The 13,225-nt window shown below is 42.0% G+C and overlaps 1 protein-coding gene across 2 annotated transcripts in view; it reads right to left on the bottom strand.

Moving 5' to 3' along the window:
* ccdc102a (coiled-coil domain containing 102A) overlaps positions 1-13,225 on the bottom strand; it is a 98,223-nt gene that overhangs the window by 31,523 nt on the left and 53,475 nt on the right. For both annotated transcript variants that reach the window (XM_083912983.1, XM_083912982.1), the window contains exons 4-6: positions 7,729-7,970; positions 5,078-5,186; positions 635-751 (exon numbers count right to left, since the gene is read on the bottom strand). In XM_083912983.1, coding sequence (XP_083769109.1) covers positions 635-751; positions 5,078-5,186; positions 7,729-7,970 — 468 coding nt within the window. The remainder of the gene's footprint in view (positions 1-634; positions 752-5,077; positions 5,187-7,728; positions 7,971-13,225) is intronic.

Genomic DNA, 13,225 nt, shown 5'->3' with positions numbered 1-13,225 from the left:
GGACTTTATGACTTAATGCTACAAACAGTGTTAAAACAGGTCTAAACTTCCCTCTCCCTCCACTGGGCGCCTGCTTCACTGCTGTCCTCCATGTTTGTTTGGATTCTGATCCTGACTCCTGTCTGTGGCACACCTTTTTTTTCAGTCAACTTTATTTATCATTCATTTACAAAACAGTGCAGCGCGGGTCGGAATGATGTCATTAAATGCGACCCGGCTGTTCAGATTGCAGTCGCATTCACAAAAATGATCTGATTCGTATCCAATTCAGTAGCACATTTAAAAGTGACCTAATTCTGATTGGAAAATGTCAGATTCAATGGGACTTGTGCTGTTCACACTGTCTAAAGCAAATCAGATATGGGTCACATATCTGATTCAGGTCACTTGGAACTGCAGTGGGAATATAACTAAAGACATAACTCTGTCTCACCACCTCACTCTGATAAGGAGTCCCTACATGCCAGACTGGCAGAAATGGAATATGACATTCATGATTATGTTTTCATTAATGTATAATCATCTGGAACTGGAAGGTGGTCCTCTTCCATGGCATGCACCATGTTGCACCAGCATGCTGCTGTTAACTACTCCATCATCCTACACCTCTCTCTCCACTCCCCAGTCTCCTCACCTCAGCTCGTAGCTCTGCTAGTTTCTTGTCCATACTGGTTCGGGCTCCCAGTTCATCTTCCAAGTCTTCAGATATGCGTCCGAGTTCATCCTGGTGCATTTCCTTTAGCAGGTTCAGCTAGATGGTGTTAGGAAGAGGGAGGGGGGACAAAATGTCAGTGGGTCGGGTTTTTATCTTGCCCTTTATAGTTAATGCTTCTGAGAAAACACTACAGGATCACTGACATGTGTCATTATTAAACCATTAGAAATTATCCCAGTTTGTAAAGGTGTGTCTCAACAATGACGACTGAAACCAAGTGCTGGAGTAAAGCTGCAAGGGTCCACAGTAATATCCTTAGCATTAGATGTTGCTTATTAAATGTATAAAACATATTTGTACATGATCAGGTTAAATAACAGGTCACATTACAACAGTGAAGCGAGAAACAAGATTGATGAGTTGACCTTTGCTTTTCTTTCACATTTTCATGCTATCTTTTGAATTTATTTATTACATAAATTATAAATTATAATTATAAATGTATGGCTTTTCTGGCATTTTGGCCATTACTGGGCCATAAATCTTCTCTCATCTCACTATGATCCTTTTTCCATATAAGTCTCAGGCTTTTTTAATATTTCAAATCTTCTATAAAATTCTGTAAAATATTGAAGCAGATTGTTGAGTATAAGGCTAATAAGCAGGGACGTCCCTGAAAAAGACGTTTCTTGGATGGCAGCATATGTCACTCTCAAACCAGCATTAACTTGTGCAAGTTACCCATGATGCCATTGGCACTTACACTTCCCCATACCATCACAGATGCTTGGTTTTGAACTCTGCCCTGATAACAGTCTGGATGGTCCTTTTCCTCTTCAGCCCAGAGGACAGGACGTCCATGAATTCCAAAAACAACTGCATATGTGGACTCACACACACACTTTTCCACTGCATCAGTCCATCTGTGATGAGCTCGGGTCCAGAGAAGCTGGCAGCGTTTCTGGGTGGTGTTGATATATGGCTTTCACTTTGGTAGAGTTTTAACTTGCACTTGTAGACGTAGTGATGAACTGTGTTAGTTGACAATGGTTTGGAATGTGTTACAAACATCAAATTTAAAATGAGTGAATATTTGCAAAAAAACAAAGTTTATCACTTTGAACATCTAATATCTTGTGTTTGTAGTTTATTCTATTGAATATAAGGATAAGGATTCGCAAATCATTGTATTCTGTATTTATTTACATTTTACACAGCGATCCTGAAGTATCGAGGACAACAAGAGTGGAGATAAGGAAGAGCCTTTACCATCCTTTTTATCCCCCCTCCTTATCCAATCTTGCATCTCTGCTTCCTCTCCACCTTCAGCGCTTCATCCTATCCTGCTTTCATCTCCATCTCTTCTAGCCACATATCTCCAAATCACCATCTACACATCTCTCATATGTTCTGACCTGATGTTTCCCTTTGCTGGTTTGATCCAACTGATTTTGTTCTTCAGTGGGCTTTTCCATAACACCTGTGTTTGCGGTTCTTCCCAATGTCTCTCCTCTCTGCAGGCCTGGACTGCCCCCGAGTGGTGGAACAATGCCAAAACATTATCATGGTTCTGTCCATAGCCCTACCCTTTGTCGGTGCCTTTCTGGTTATCTGACAGACAGAACTCAACAGTACATTAAGATAGATTTTGGATCTATGAAGAAAAGAGAGATGATCACAGCACCAGATGGAGAAATAGAAGAGGGATATATCAAAGCATTGTTTTTTAATACTGTATCACAGAACTGCATATGCACTGTGATAAAATATACTTATCTTTTTACATGATAGTGTATTCTGTTAAAATAGATGTGTCAGCATGTCTGAACAGCAGCTTGCTACAAGGATCTTTCATTTGGACATTTTTCATCATCCCTGGACTAGAAAGGAGACATTTTATTTTTGATTCATTTCTATTTCATTATTCAAAACAGGTAACAGTGTAATATTTGCTCAGTCACTGCAAATGCCTTAGTTTCAACAGCTAAATTACAAACATACTGTCTTGTAAAATTACAACTATTGTTTAGAGCTGAATGTGACCATTAGCTAAAGAGTCGGACAGGTTCACTGGTCTCCCTTTAAAAGAGGGACTGTGTTGGTTCTGTGCTTTAGACATGTCCATGGTATGTCTTATTTTAGGATTTAAGGATTTAAGATTTAAATTTGATTTTGACTCCTACTGGTTGGATAATTATAAATGAGTTGAGCTGTATTTTAAGAAGGGGAACTTTTTGTGTGTGCAGTCAGGCAGAGAAAACAACGTTCATTCTAACAGATGTTAGTTCACCACTGCAATTTTCGCAGATCCATGTGGACTCAATGATAGATAAACAACTACTTTTATAAAACTGTATATGCATCATGAAGCCACTGTGATCTGGGCTATCAGAGGACTGCACTATTGGTTCTGCACATGATACATTTCATTTTGCACACTCTGTCCACACTGAATCAGTTTTTATATTGAGAGAATGCTCCTGAAAAAAGCTACATGTCAGTGCACTAGCTTACTCCCAATGTGATTACCAAGGAGCCAGCCCAGCTGAAGGGAAAATGGATGCTGCAAAGTCCACCCATATTCTTGAGGAAAACCTGCATCCCTCTGTTAGACACTTGAAAATGCGTACGCTCTTTTGTGTAGGTGCCCCACTGGCGTCTCCCCACCAACACAGCCAGTTGTGTTAGTTAGAACCAGTGGCGATTGCTCTAAGACTGCAAGGGAAGCTCAGCTTCCCCTAAAATCTCACAAAAGAAAAAAAAAAAGGGTGACATATGTACTGCTGTGTGTACATTTCATTGACTAAAGACGCGCTAGAAAGCCTTCATCTTTAGTTCAGAATCAGCTCCTTATCACAGGTAACCGGAGCAACTTCCTCCTCATTCATCCACACAGCACCACAGAGCTTTACACAGTCAGCTTCTGCATGATGATTGGATGAGCTGTCTGAGGCGGAATCCTTTTTTGATTGACAGCTAAATGAGCGAATCAGCGACCTTGAAGAACAAGGTCACAGATAATTTTCTTGAAAAGGAACGAAGGGTAGAATTTACATATAAATAAACAAACACATTTATGATGTAGGCCGGAAAAATGAGCTTCCCCTCCTTGAAAGACCAGCAGACGTCACTGGTTAAAGACTTAACCAAGCCAAAGGTTCAGCTGCTGAGGAACTGAACTAAGGTCTCTGTGATGGAGGGTGAAAATGTCTCCTCTACATCACCCATTCCTCCTTTTATTAAGTCGGAGTAGCTCTGGTTGGTGTTTATTGCTCATGCTGCTTTCAATCGCGGTGGCAACTCTGAGCATTTAAAGAAATTGCTTCCAGTTCAGCATAGCATGATGGAGTGTTATTGACGGCTGGCACAATGAGTCTCAATAAACACAGGTTTGGAGATGGCTTGGATTTTGTACAAGAAAACACCAGTCAATTAAAACATACTTTGATCAATGCGAATCCAGATCCAGCACATGGGTTCCCTTCCAGCTAACAGGCGTAACCCTGCCAACATACTGTACTGCGCCTATCCAAAAATCAAGCAACACATTGCCTAGTTGCACATGGCCTTACCGGTTAATTTTTTTTGGAAGTCCACATCCTCGATAGTGGGATTGATTCTGATAACTCTAAAATGAAAATCTGCTGTGAACTTTGATTAAAGGTTGTCAGTTATCAACCTGCCATCAGCCCACAACTGGATCCAGTGATCCTCAGAGCGTGGATAGCTGGAGCACACTCTCTCTGCTGTATGATTCTTGGCAACTCTGGAAGTACATTAAAAAAGGCACTGACATGCAAGCCTCTGTGATGAATGATTTGCCTCCCCGCTGCCAGCTACAGTTACAGTTTTAGGCTTGGTTCAGATTTGTTTAAGAAATGTGTTCCAAATCCCTGAGACCAGTAAAATCCAACCAAACCTAAATCAGAACGAGAGTCCAGCTGCTGAAGGATGAAAACCATCTCTCTCCAGCATTAAAGGTTTCACAAGTGGCCTCAAAGCTGAATGAGAGGAGTGGCCCCACTTCCAAGCATCAGACACTTGATGAGCTCGTCATTTAGCAGATATGAATTCTCTTCAATGACCAAGTTTGCTGCACCGGATTAGACGACTGCCTCAGATTACGAGAATAATTCACCGAAATGTGTTTCTGAAAACATGAGGTGAGGAGTAAGCCACGCAGTTTTGACTCTGTCTTCATTTTAGATCGACATAAGTTTGTTTAAAAGACTGGACGTCCCTGATTTGCTTAAAGTAGCCTGGACCGCAACTTTATGCAAATGAGGAACGGCCAACGTGATTAAGTTCTCATTTCACATGTGGGTGGCCCTTTGCTAAAACAGAAAGATACAACAGTGACCTGATGTCTGTGTGTTCAGTTAAACAGACATATAGTTGCAGTGGTGCTCGTGGACGTCTCACCTGTTTGAGGGCCTCCTGTTTGGTCTTGCTGAGCTCCTCGTATTTGAATTTCCACTGTGTGAGTTCAGCCTCCAGCCTCTCAATGCTCTTACTCAATGCAAGCTTGTCTCTAGGGAAGACACAGAGACACAACACACATTGGTGATATCCATCCCTCAATCATACCGCTGTAGTGCCAGAGTGGGTTATTGCCTAATTCTACAACACTACATTGCATGCCTGTTGAGCTCTGTTTGTAAAGGGATAGTTCAGATATTTTGAAGTGTGGTGATATGAGACACTTATCCATAGTGAGTGTGTTAGGACGCTGACAGTTTGGAGAAGCAGGTAAGAGTCAAGCAATGTACTGCTGTGGTAAGGGGGCAGCAGCTAAATGTACTTCAGACACCTAAAGAAAATCAATTTCAGTTTAAATGAACAATATATTTAGAATATTTAAATACTTTACATGCTGTCAGACAGCTCTCTGTCCTTCCCCCTCTCTCTCTCTCTCTAAGCTGTTTAGTCTCCCCCTGCAGAAGTTCTTCTTCTGTATACTCTGCATAATAAAGGGATTCTCTTGTCTCCACAGTGAACAGAGTTTCGTCATCACTGTTAAAATCCCTCGTTTTTATTTTCTAATATTTGTTTATGCCATAAACTGCTGAAAATCTGACTCAAACGGCTGATCTATGCATTAATACAGTGCGTGGCACAGTTGTGGTTCTGTGTGTGTTTTTTTAAGGTGACTAATGTACATTTTCTTTGGCAGTGTGCTAACTGTCTACAGTACGGGACACACTGACTATGAATAAGTTCCTCATACAACCACACTTGAAAAAAAACAAAATATCCCTTTAAACATCCATGATGCACAGTACATTTAAAAACACATGGCGCTGTGATCACCCATGCATGGAAAGAGGCATTTGTATTTCACAGTCAGAGGAAAGGTTGTGTTAGCAGTGACTGTGGCCAGTCCTGGCTTCAGTTATAAACAATTTATCACCTCTTTTCCAACCACCACATTACTGTGGAATCCTATATTTTTACACACAACTCTACTTTGCTGACATCTGAAAATAAATAGTATAGGATCCACTTCCTGGCTCCAGCTGCTGTGCTCCTGACAGAACAGAGGGGGCCATCACATTGACTGGGTGTAGAATAAGCAGTGGTGGAGGGATTTTCATGGTCTGCTGTGATTATAGGGTCAGGGATTACTGGTCCTTACAGGTTGGCAGGTGTGTCACAACACTCTTAAAGTTCTACTCCATAAGATTTGAGATATGTTGTTTCTAGCGGCCTCTTTGGCAGTAAGATGTAACTGCAGATGAGCCTGTTCTTTCAGAGCCTCCATCTTGTCACGGTCACTATGTGTGTTGACTATTTTATTGTTTTGCTGTTTTGTAAACTTTATTGAAACACATTCACATCTCTACTTCCAGGCCATCCCCTATATGGTCCCCTCTTATATCCACACACACCCACCTGTTCCTATCGCACTTCTGCCTGACTCAGAAGTTGGAAGTTCACGATTTACGATTACAAGTGAACACAGCAAAACTGTTAACGACAAGTTCGGCCGGCAGACCAACCTTCACTAACATGGCGGCTTATTAACATCTAGCTCGGGAATGTCCACACAGACACGGATATTGGAATACTCGGCAAAAAGGTTAATGATCAATCGCCACTGTTTTCACTGTGATAGATAGGAACTGAAAAGACAATTAAAAAGATGAAAATCTGAAGGAGTATAACTTTAACAAGGTGATAAAGGAGACAACCGTATAAGTGCAAATCCATACAGATAAGGCACCTCTACTGAACAACTGAGAGCAGAAAATGATCATAACACAATTGGCCTATTGGCATGCAAGTCAAATCAATCAACATAGGTCACTAGTGGACAGTGGTGGAAGTAGCATTCAGATCCTTTCAGAAATACCACAATGTTAAAATAGTCTTGTATCCTTATTTTAAAAGGATACTTCAGCTTACAATAAATGTGTGGACTGACAGGAGACAGATCTGAAAATGAATGGTCAAAATGGAAGCAGCAGAAGACATATCCTGACATTTAGTACTTGGGTGAAGCTACAAAAACACTGAATCCGTCCTTTTTGCGTGACCCTTTCCTGCCTAGTATACACCCATGTTTCCAACATGCACCCAATTTGTTACACACTCTTTCTCTAATAAATGTGTAGTCTCCAAGTCCAAGCTGAGATAATATGACATCAGGGTTATTTTCTTAAGGACAAAAGACATGGAAAGCAATTTAAAAGAAAATATTATAATATCATTCACTGACTCCACTCACAGAGCAAATATGCTTCCATTCAATCATTTGTATCAATCCATACCGACTCCAGGACATGTGTGAGACACAAGTCTGTAATAATTACAGTATCTGTCATGTGGTACTGTGAGCTCTCCCACTGCCTGCTACTACAGGCAGGGAAATCAAGTCAGTGGAATCGATTAAAAAACGTAGCAGGTGGTGGTGGAGTTCATTTAATCTATTTAACATATTGTTGGGAGTAGAAGTAGACAGTATCAGGAAAGACATTCAAAAAGTCATGTTGGACTGACTGAATTCTCTACTGATGCTACACTTTATATCTCTCCTACAGCCCAGACAGTTTGGGACGTCCGGTCTCTCTTACTCTCTCTCTTTCAGCAGGACTTTCTGGGATTCGTCCAGGCGGAGCTGCAGGGCGTTGAGTTTGCTGGAGTCTTCCTCCACTGTGCTAATGTCCTCCCACAGCTGCCTGCTGCGTTCCTGCCGGCTCACACCAGAGGATGAGCGTGAGGTGGGCGGGTTAACACCGCTGCGACTTTCCCAGGCATCCTGAGTGTCACCGTCTGGGGCCCTGGAGTGCAGGACTGACTCCAACACCTCCAAGTCCTGGCAGAGGCGAAGACAGAGAGAGGGACAAGAACATGAGATTTGTTGGTTGTTGTTACTGGTTTGTTGATGTAAGGGGCATACTATACAGTGGTATATTACAGAAACTTTTTTTTTAATTGTGTCCAGTATGGACATAGTATATTCTGTATATATAGTGAAGACTTTGAGGGAATGGACTGGTACCTCTTTCTCTTGGTCCCCCTGGCTTGTTTATTGTGTGGGAATATCACTCTCATTACCAAGGATTTGATCATAAGATGTGTGATCCAGCATTCTTTTGAGAAACATTTACCCTCCTAACGTTCTGTAACGCCCTACAAATCATCAGTTGGGATAAAGTTCCCCAGTCCCTAAAAATAAAGTCTCATTCCAAACTACTCATATCTTTTCCCTGATTTTGAAGGAGTTTTCAGAAAAATAAGCCTCTTTTGCATCAACACTCTCTTCACTGTTTTCCACTCCACCCTCTGTTTCTCCCTACAAGGCTGCAAATCAAACCGTTCTAAACAGCAGATCATGGAAGGTTTGTGCCAATGTGCTGTCCCAGCAGAACCCTGAAACCTTTGGGTGGGTTCTCCTGACCAAACATTTTCACATCTCTTTTTATTTTATGGCCATGACAGAAATTAAACTGGAAATGGAGAGCTTTTCTTCCTCTCCATATAGTAAATCTGTCTGCTTTGGCGCTGCAACAGTGAAAACCCAAACTTTTCCCCACCCTATAGCCTTCACAGCATCGACCAGATGTAAAATGTAAGTCTCTGCTTCCCACAGGCTCCATGCTGCATGGTTCTTTGAGAAGACTTCCTCATAAATATTCAATTCTGTGACTGAGAGTTGTAAAGTTATCCATGGTTGAAAAATAAAACATGATTGACCCTGTGAGAGATTTTTATTTAGTGCCATTTCTTTGAGAAAAATGCAGCACAGACATGGATGGATTACTGAACAGGCCTGCGGTCACAGGCCCAGGGGCCCATAAAGTACGGGGCCCTGACTCATAAAATGTTGCTGAAAAACACCCACAAAATGATCACAAAGAGATGCTTAATGACCACAAGTATACACAAGACGACCAAAAATGAGGGAACCGGAGTAAATTTTTTATTTTGTAACGGGAGCGGGACCTTTTTTTTGGGAGCAGGGCGGGACAGGAGTGAAAATCCACTCCCCTGTCAGTCTCTAGTGGAAAACACATCAGCTCCGGGGTCAAGTGCAGGCAGCCAGCATTTATGATATATGCTATAAACTGATATTCAACACAGTACCATGCCCATAAACTGTAAAACACCGACCCTCACGGCCCAAATACGACCCGAATTCTCCCGCTGCTCCAGATTAGCATCTAGCAGGCAAGAAAACGGGTATGGGGTGAAAAGGGTGAGGAGGGGATCAATCTGATGCATTTTGAGAAAAAAATGAATAAGTAGGAATATATAATAGCGGTGACGGTTGACGAAAGTTATCCAAAATGAGGGGCCGGAAAAATGTAAGCGTCACATATTGTAAAACACTACAGCGACAGGAGTGCATATATCATAGAATAGAATAGAATAGAATAGAATGACTTTAATGATCCCAGACTGGGAAATTATTTTGTAACAGCAGTAGTGGGTCAGCAAATAAACACTTTGTACATAACATAAATATAATCCAATATATACATAGTGTATATATATATACAGTGCACAGTTTGCTATAAACAATAAACAATAATAATATATACAGCAAAATATGCAAAATATACTATAACAATAAAAATATATACAAAACAAAAAACCAGTAGAGAGAGCAGAGTTCTCTGTCAGGCAGGGGTGAGAGAGTTATTATAAAAAGTGATGGATTGTGGCAGGAAAGATTTCCTGTATCTGTTTCTACGACAGCGAAGCTGAAGCAGCCTTTTGGAGAAGGTGCTCCGCTGTCTGAGCAATGTGAGTTGGAGAGGGTGGAGAGGATGATCCATGATGGATAACAGATTTTTCAGTGTCCTCCTCTCCACCACAGCCTCCAGAGTGTCCTGTTTGCAGCCAATCACAGAGCCAGCCTTCCTGATCACTTTGTTGAGTCTGTTGGTGTCGCTGGCTCCAATGCTGCTTCCCCAACATACCACAGCAAAGAAAAGTACACTGGCCACCATAGACTGATAAAAGATCTCCAACATCTTGCTGCACACGTTCCTGAGCTTCCTCAGGAAGTAAAGTCTGCTCATCCCCTTCTTGTAAACAGCTCCAGTGTTAGATCTCCAGTCCAGTTTGTGGTTGATGGTAACACCCAGGTGTTTGTAATCCTCCACCGCCTCCACATCCTTTCCCAGAATTCACGGATGTTGGAAAGCCATGTTCCTCTTCTTCCTGAAATGTTCAGCCGCAGGTGATTCTGTCCAGTCCACTTCACAAAGTTGTCCACCAGTGCCCTGTACTCCTCCTCCTGTCCCTCACTTATACACCCAACAACAGCAGAGTCGTCAGTAAACTTTTGCAGGTGACACGACCCAGTGTTGTACTGAAAGTCAGTGGTGTATAAGGTGAACAGGAAAGGACAGAACAGTACAGTCCCCTGTGGAGCTCCTGTATCACTAACCACCGCATCAGACAGAACACTGTCCATACGGACAAACTGCGGCCTGCCTGTCAGGTAGTCAGTAATCCAGGAGATCATTGTGTCGTCTACTCCCATCACCCGCAGCTTCTCCCCCAGTAGCAGTGGCTGAATGGTGTTAAAAGCACTGGAGAAATCAAAGAATGTGATTCTCACAGTACCTCCTCCACCATCCAGGTGCAAATGGGCTCGTTGCAGCAGGTAGATGACAGTGTCATCAACTCCCAAGTGGGGCTGGTAAGCAAATTGCAGAGGGTCTAGCAGGGCTCTCACCTGCAGCCTCAGGTTGACCAAAACTAGTCTCTCCAGCACCTTCATGACGTAAGATGTGAGGGCCACTGGTCGATAGTCATTGAGGTCTGATGGTGTCGACTTCTTTGGAACAGGAATTAGGCAGGAAGTCTTCCAAAGCACTGGTATTCTCTCCTGACCAAGGCTCAGGTTGTAGAGGTGTTGTAGGACAGGAGACAGCTGGCTGGCACATGTCTTCAGGATCCTGGGGCTGATACCGTCAGGGCCTGCAGCCTTATGCTGGTTGAGTCTCTCCAGCTGTCTCCCTACCTGACCTGAAGCATTTGGGGCAGTGAGGGTGTGTGGGGGTCTGGAGGTGTCATGGAGACGACAGAAGGCTGTGAGCTGAACCTATTGAAGAATCTGTTCAGCTCGTTTGCCCTCTCCAGGCTGCCTGATGACTGTCTGCCGCTCACCTTACACCCAGTGATCTGCTTCATACCAGTCCACACATCCCTCACATTGTTCTGCTGGAGTTGGGTCTCCAGCTTCCTCCTGTAGGCGTCTTTACAGGTCCTCAGCATATCCCTGAGTTCATGCTGCACTCTCCTCAGTTCTTCAATGTCTCCAGACCTGAATGCCCTCTTCTTCTTGTTAAGAAGGGGTTTCAGGTCATTGGTGATCCACAGCTTATTATTAGAGAAGCAGCTCACAGTCCGGGTTGGCATGGTGGTGTATTCACAGAACCTGATGTATTCTGTGATGCTGTCCATATCCTCTCCATGTGGCTCAACAAGTGCATCCCTGTCTGTCAACTCAAAGCAGTCCTGTAGTGCGGCAGCAGCCTCCTGAGTCCACCTCCTCACGCTCCTAGTGTGGACAGGCTGCCGCTGAACAAGGGGCATATCATCTTTATTTTATCAATATAAATAGTAGCAATAGGCCTCAAAGCATAACAGCTGATCAAAACAATAGTGATAGGCCGACTCAAAGCAACAAGCTTGTCAAAAAACAATCCTTATTAAATGAAAAAAACATGTTAACCAAAGTACAAGTTTGAGGCTCTTCTCCTTTACTTAAGTATTTTATTTACATGCTACTTTATTCTTCTGCTTCACTACAAATCAGTGGAAATATTCTACTTTTTACTGCACTACATTTATCTGATTACTTTAGTTACTAGTTACTTTACCAGAGGGTCTGTGACCTCTAGGGATGCTCAGAGTCGCTGCAGGGGGGCAGCAAAATCATTTTGTTAAAGATTTATCTTTCCAGAAATGTGAATATGTCATTAACATGAATCCAACATGTTATCAGCAGAGATATATTGGCCTATTTGTGATAGGATTAACGGCTTATAGGTACAGTAAGTATATAAATTCACATATAGTGCACAGTTAAGCTGAGTGGTTCACTGAGCCTCACACATGTATGTTTAACATTAAAACTAGTGGTGGAACACGATTAAAAAAGAGAATCTAATTTATTAGAGGCTTTGTAATGAATTAATTGCGATTAATCGCATATCAAGATTCGACACAAGTAGCAACATTTTTCAATTTAAATGGATTTTGATATATGACTTAATATATTGTAAAAAATATATAGGAGGACATTCACATGTGAAGCCAGAGCCTTTTTAAATATTATAATATCTTTCCTGACTGAGACTTATTGTCATGATCAGATTACAATATGAAGAAATATCATTATCGATGGTTTTACCCAACATCACCAAAAATAAACTGCCTACTCCAGGTTTAATCAATCCCAAAAAAATTCAATTAAAGTGAGTTAATGAAGCGTTTCAACGTCCATATCGAGTATTATACCTCATCAACCTGCCAGACATCCATTATACGCTAAATTTTAGAAACACATTTCACCTTTAAATGATTAAATTCGGTATCACTGGAATATGTACCACATCCATTAATTATTTTGATTGATTATTGATTGATTGTTTTTTAAATCTGTGGTGTAAGAATTTTCTCCATGCTTTGGGATGATGATACCTTATAATTTTTGAAAGGAGCACTGAGGTCAATCTCTAAACCAGGCGGTTTTCTCCATGTCTGAGAAACTCTTTCGAATGATTGATGAAACACATGTCGTTTTTTTTAAACCTTACATGCTTGAACATTTTCAGGTGTACCAAACTGAAAACCGCTGTGATGCTGCATTACAGGTAAACGCCAACAGAGGGCCCCAGTGTGTAACAGATGTCAGTGTAAGCCAAACCCTACCATGCCACATGTGGAAGCACTCAGTGTGTGTGAGAACCAGAACAATGGACGGAGACAGGAAATGAGGCTCTGCTGTGTGTGGGTACCACATTATCATGGGTTACATGGAAGGCTACAGCCTCACTGTGTATTTCTGTGTTTGTTCATGTGTGAGTGTGTGTGTGTATGTGTATGTGT

The sequence above is a fragment of the Echiichthys vipera genome (genome assembly GCF_963691815.1).
Source record: "Echiichthys vipera genome assembly, chromosome: 1".
In the NCBI taxonomy this organism is placed as follows: Eukaryota; Metazoa; Chordata; class Actinopteri; order Perciformes; family Trachinidae; genus Echiichthys; species Echiichthys vipera.
The sequence above is the reverse complement of the archived record's forward strand: the minus strand, read 5'-3'. Positions and strand labels throughout refer to the sequence as shown.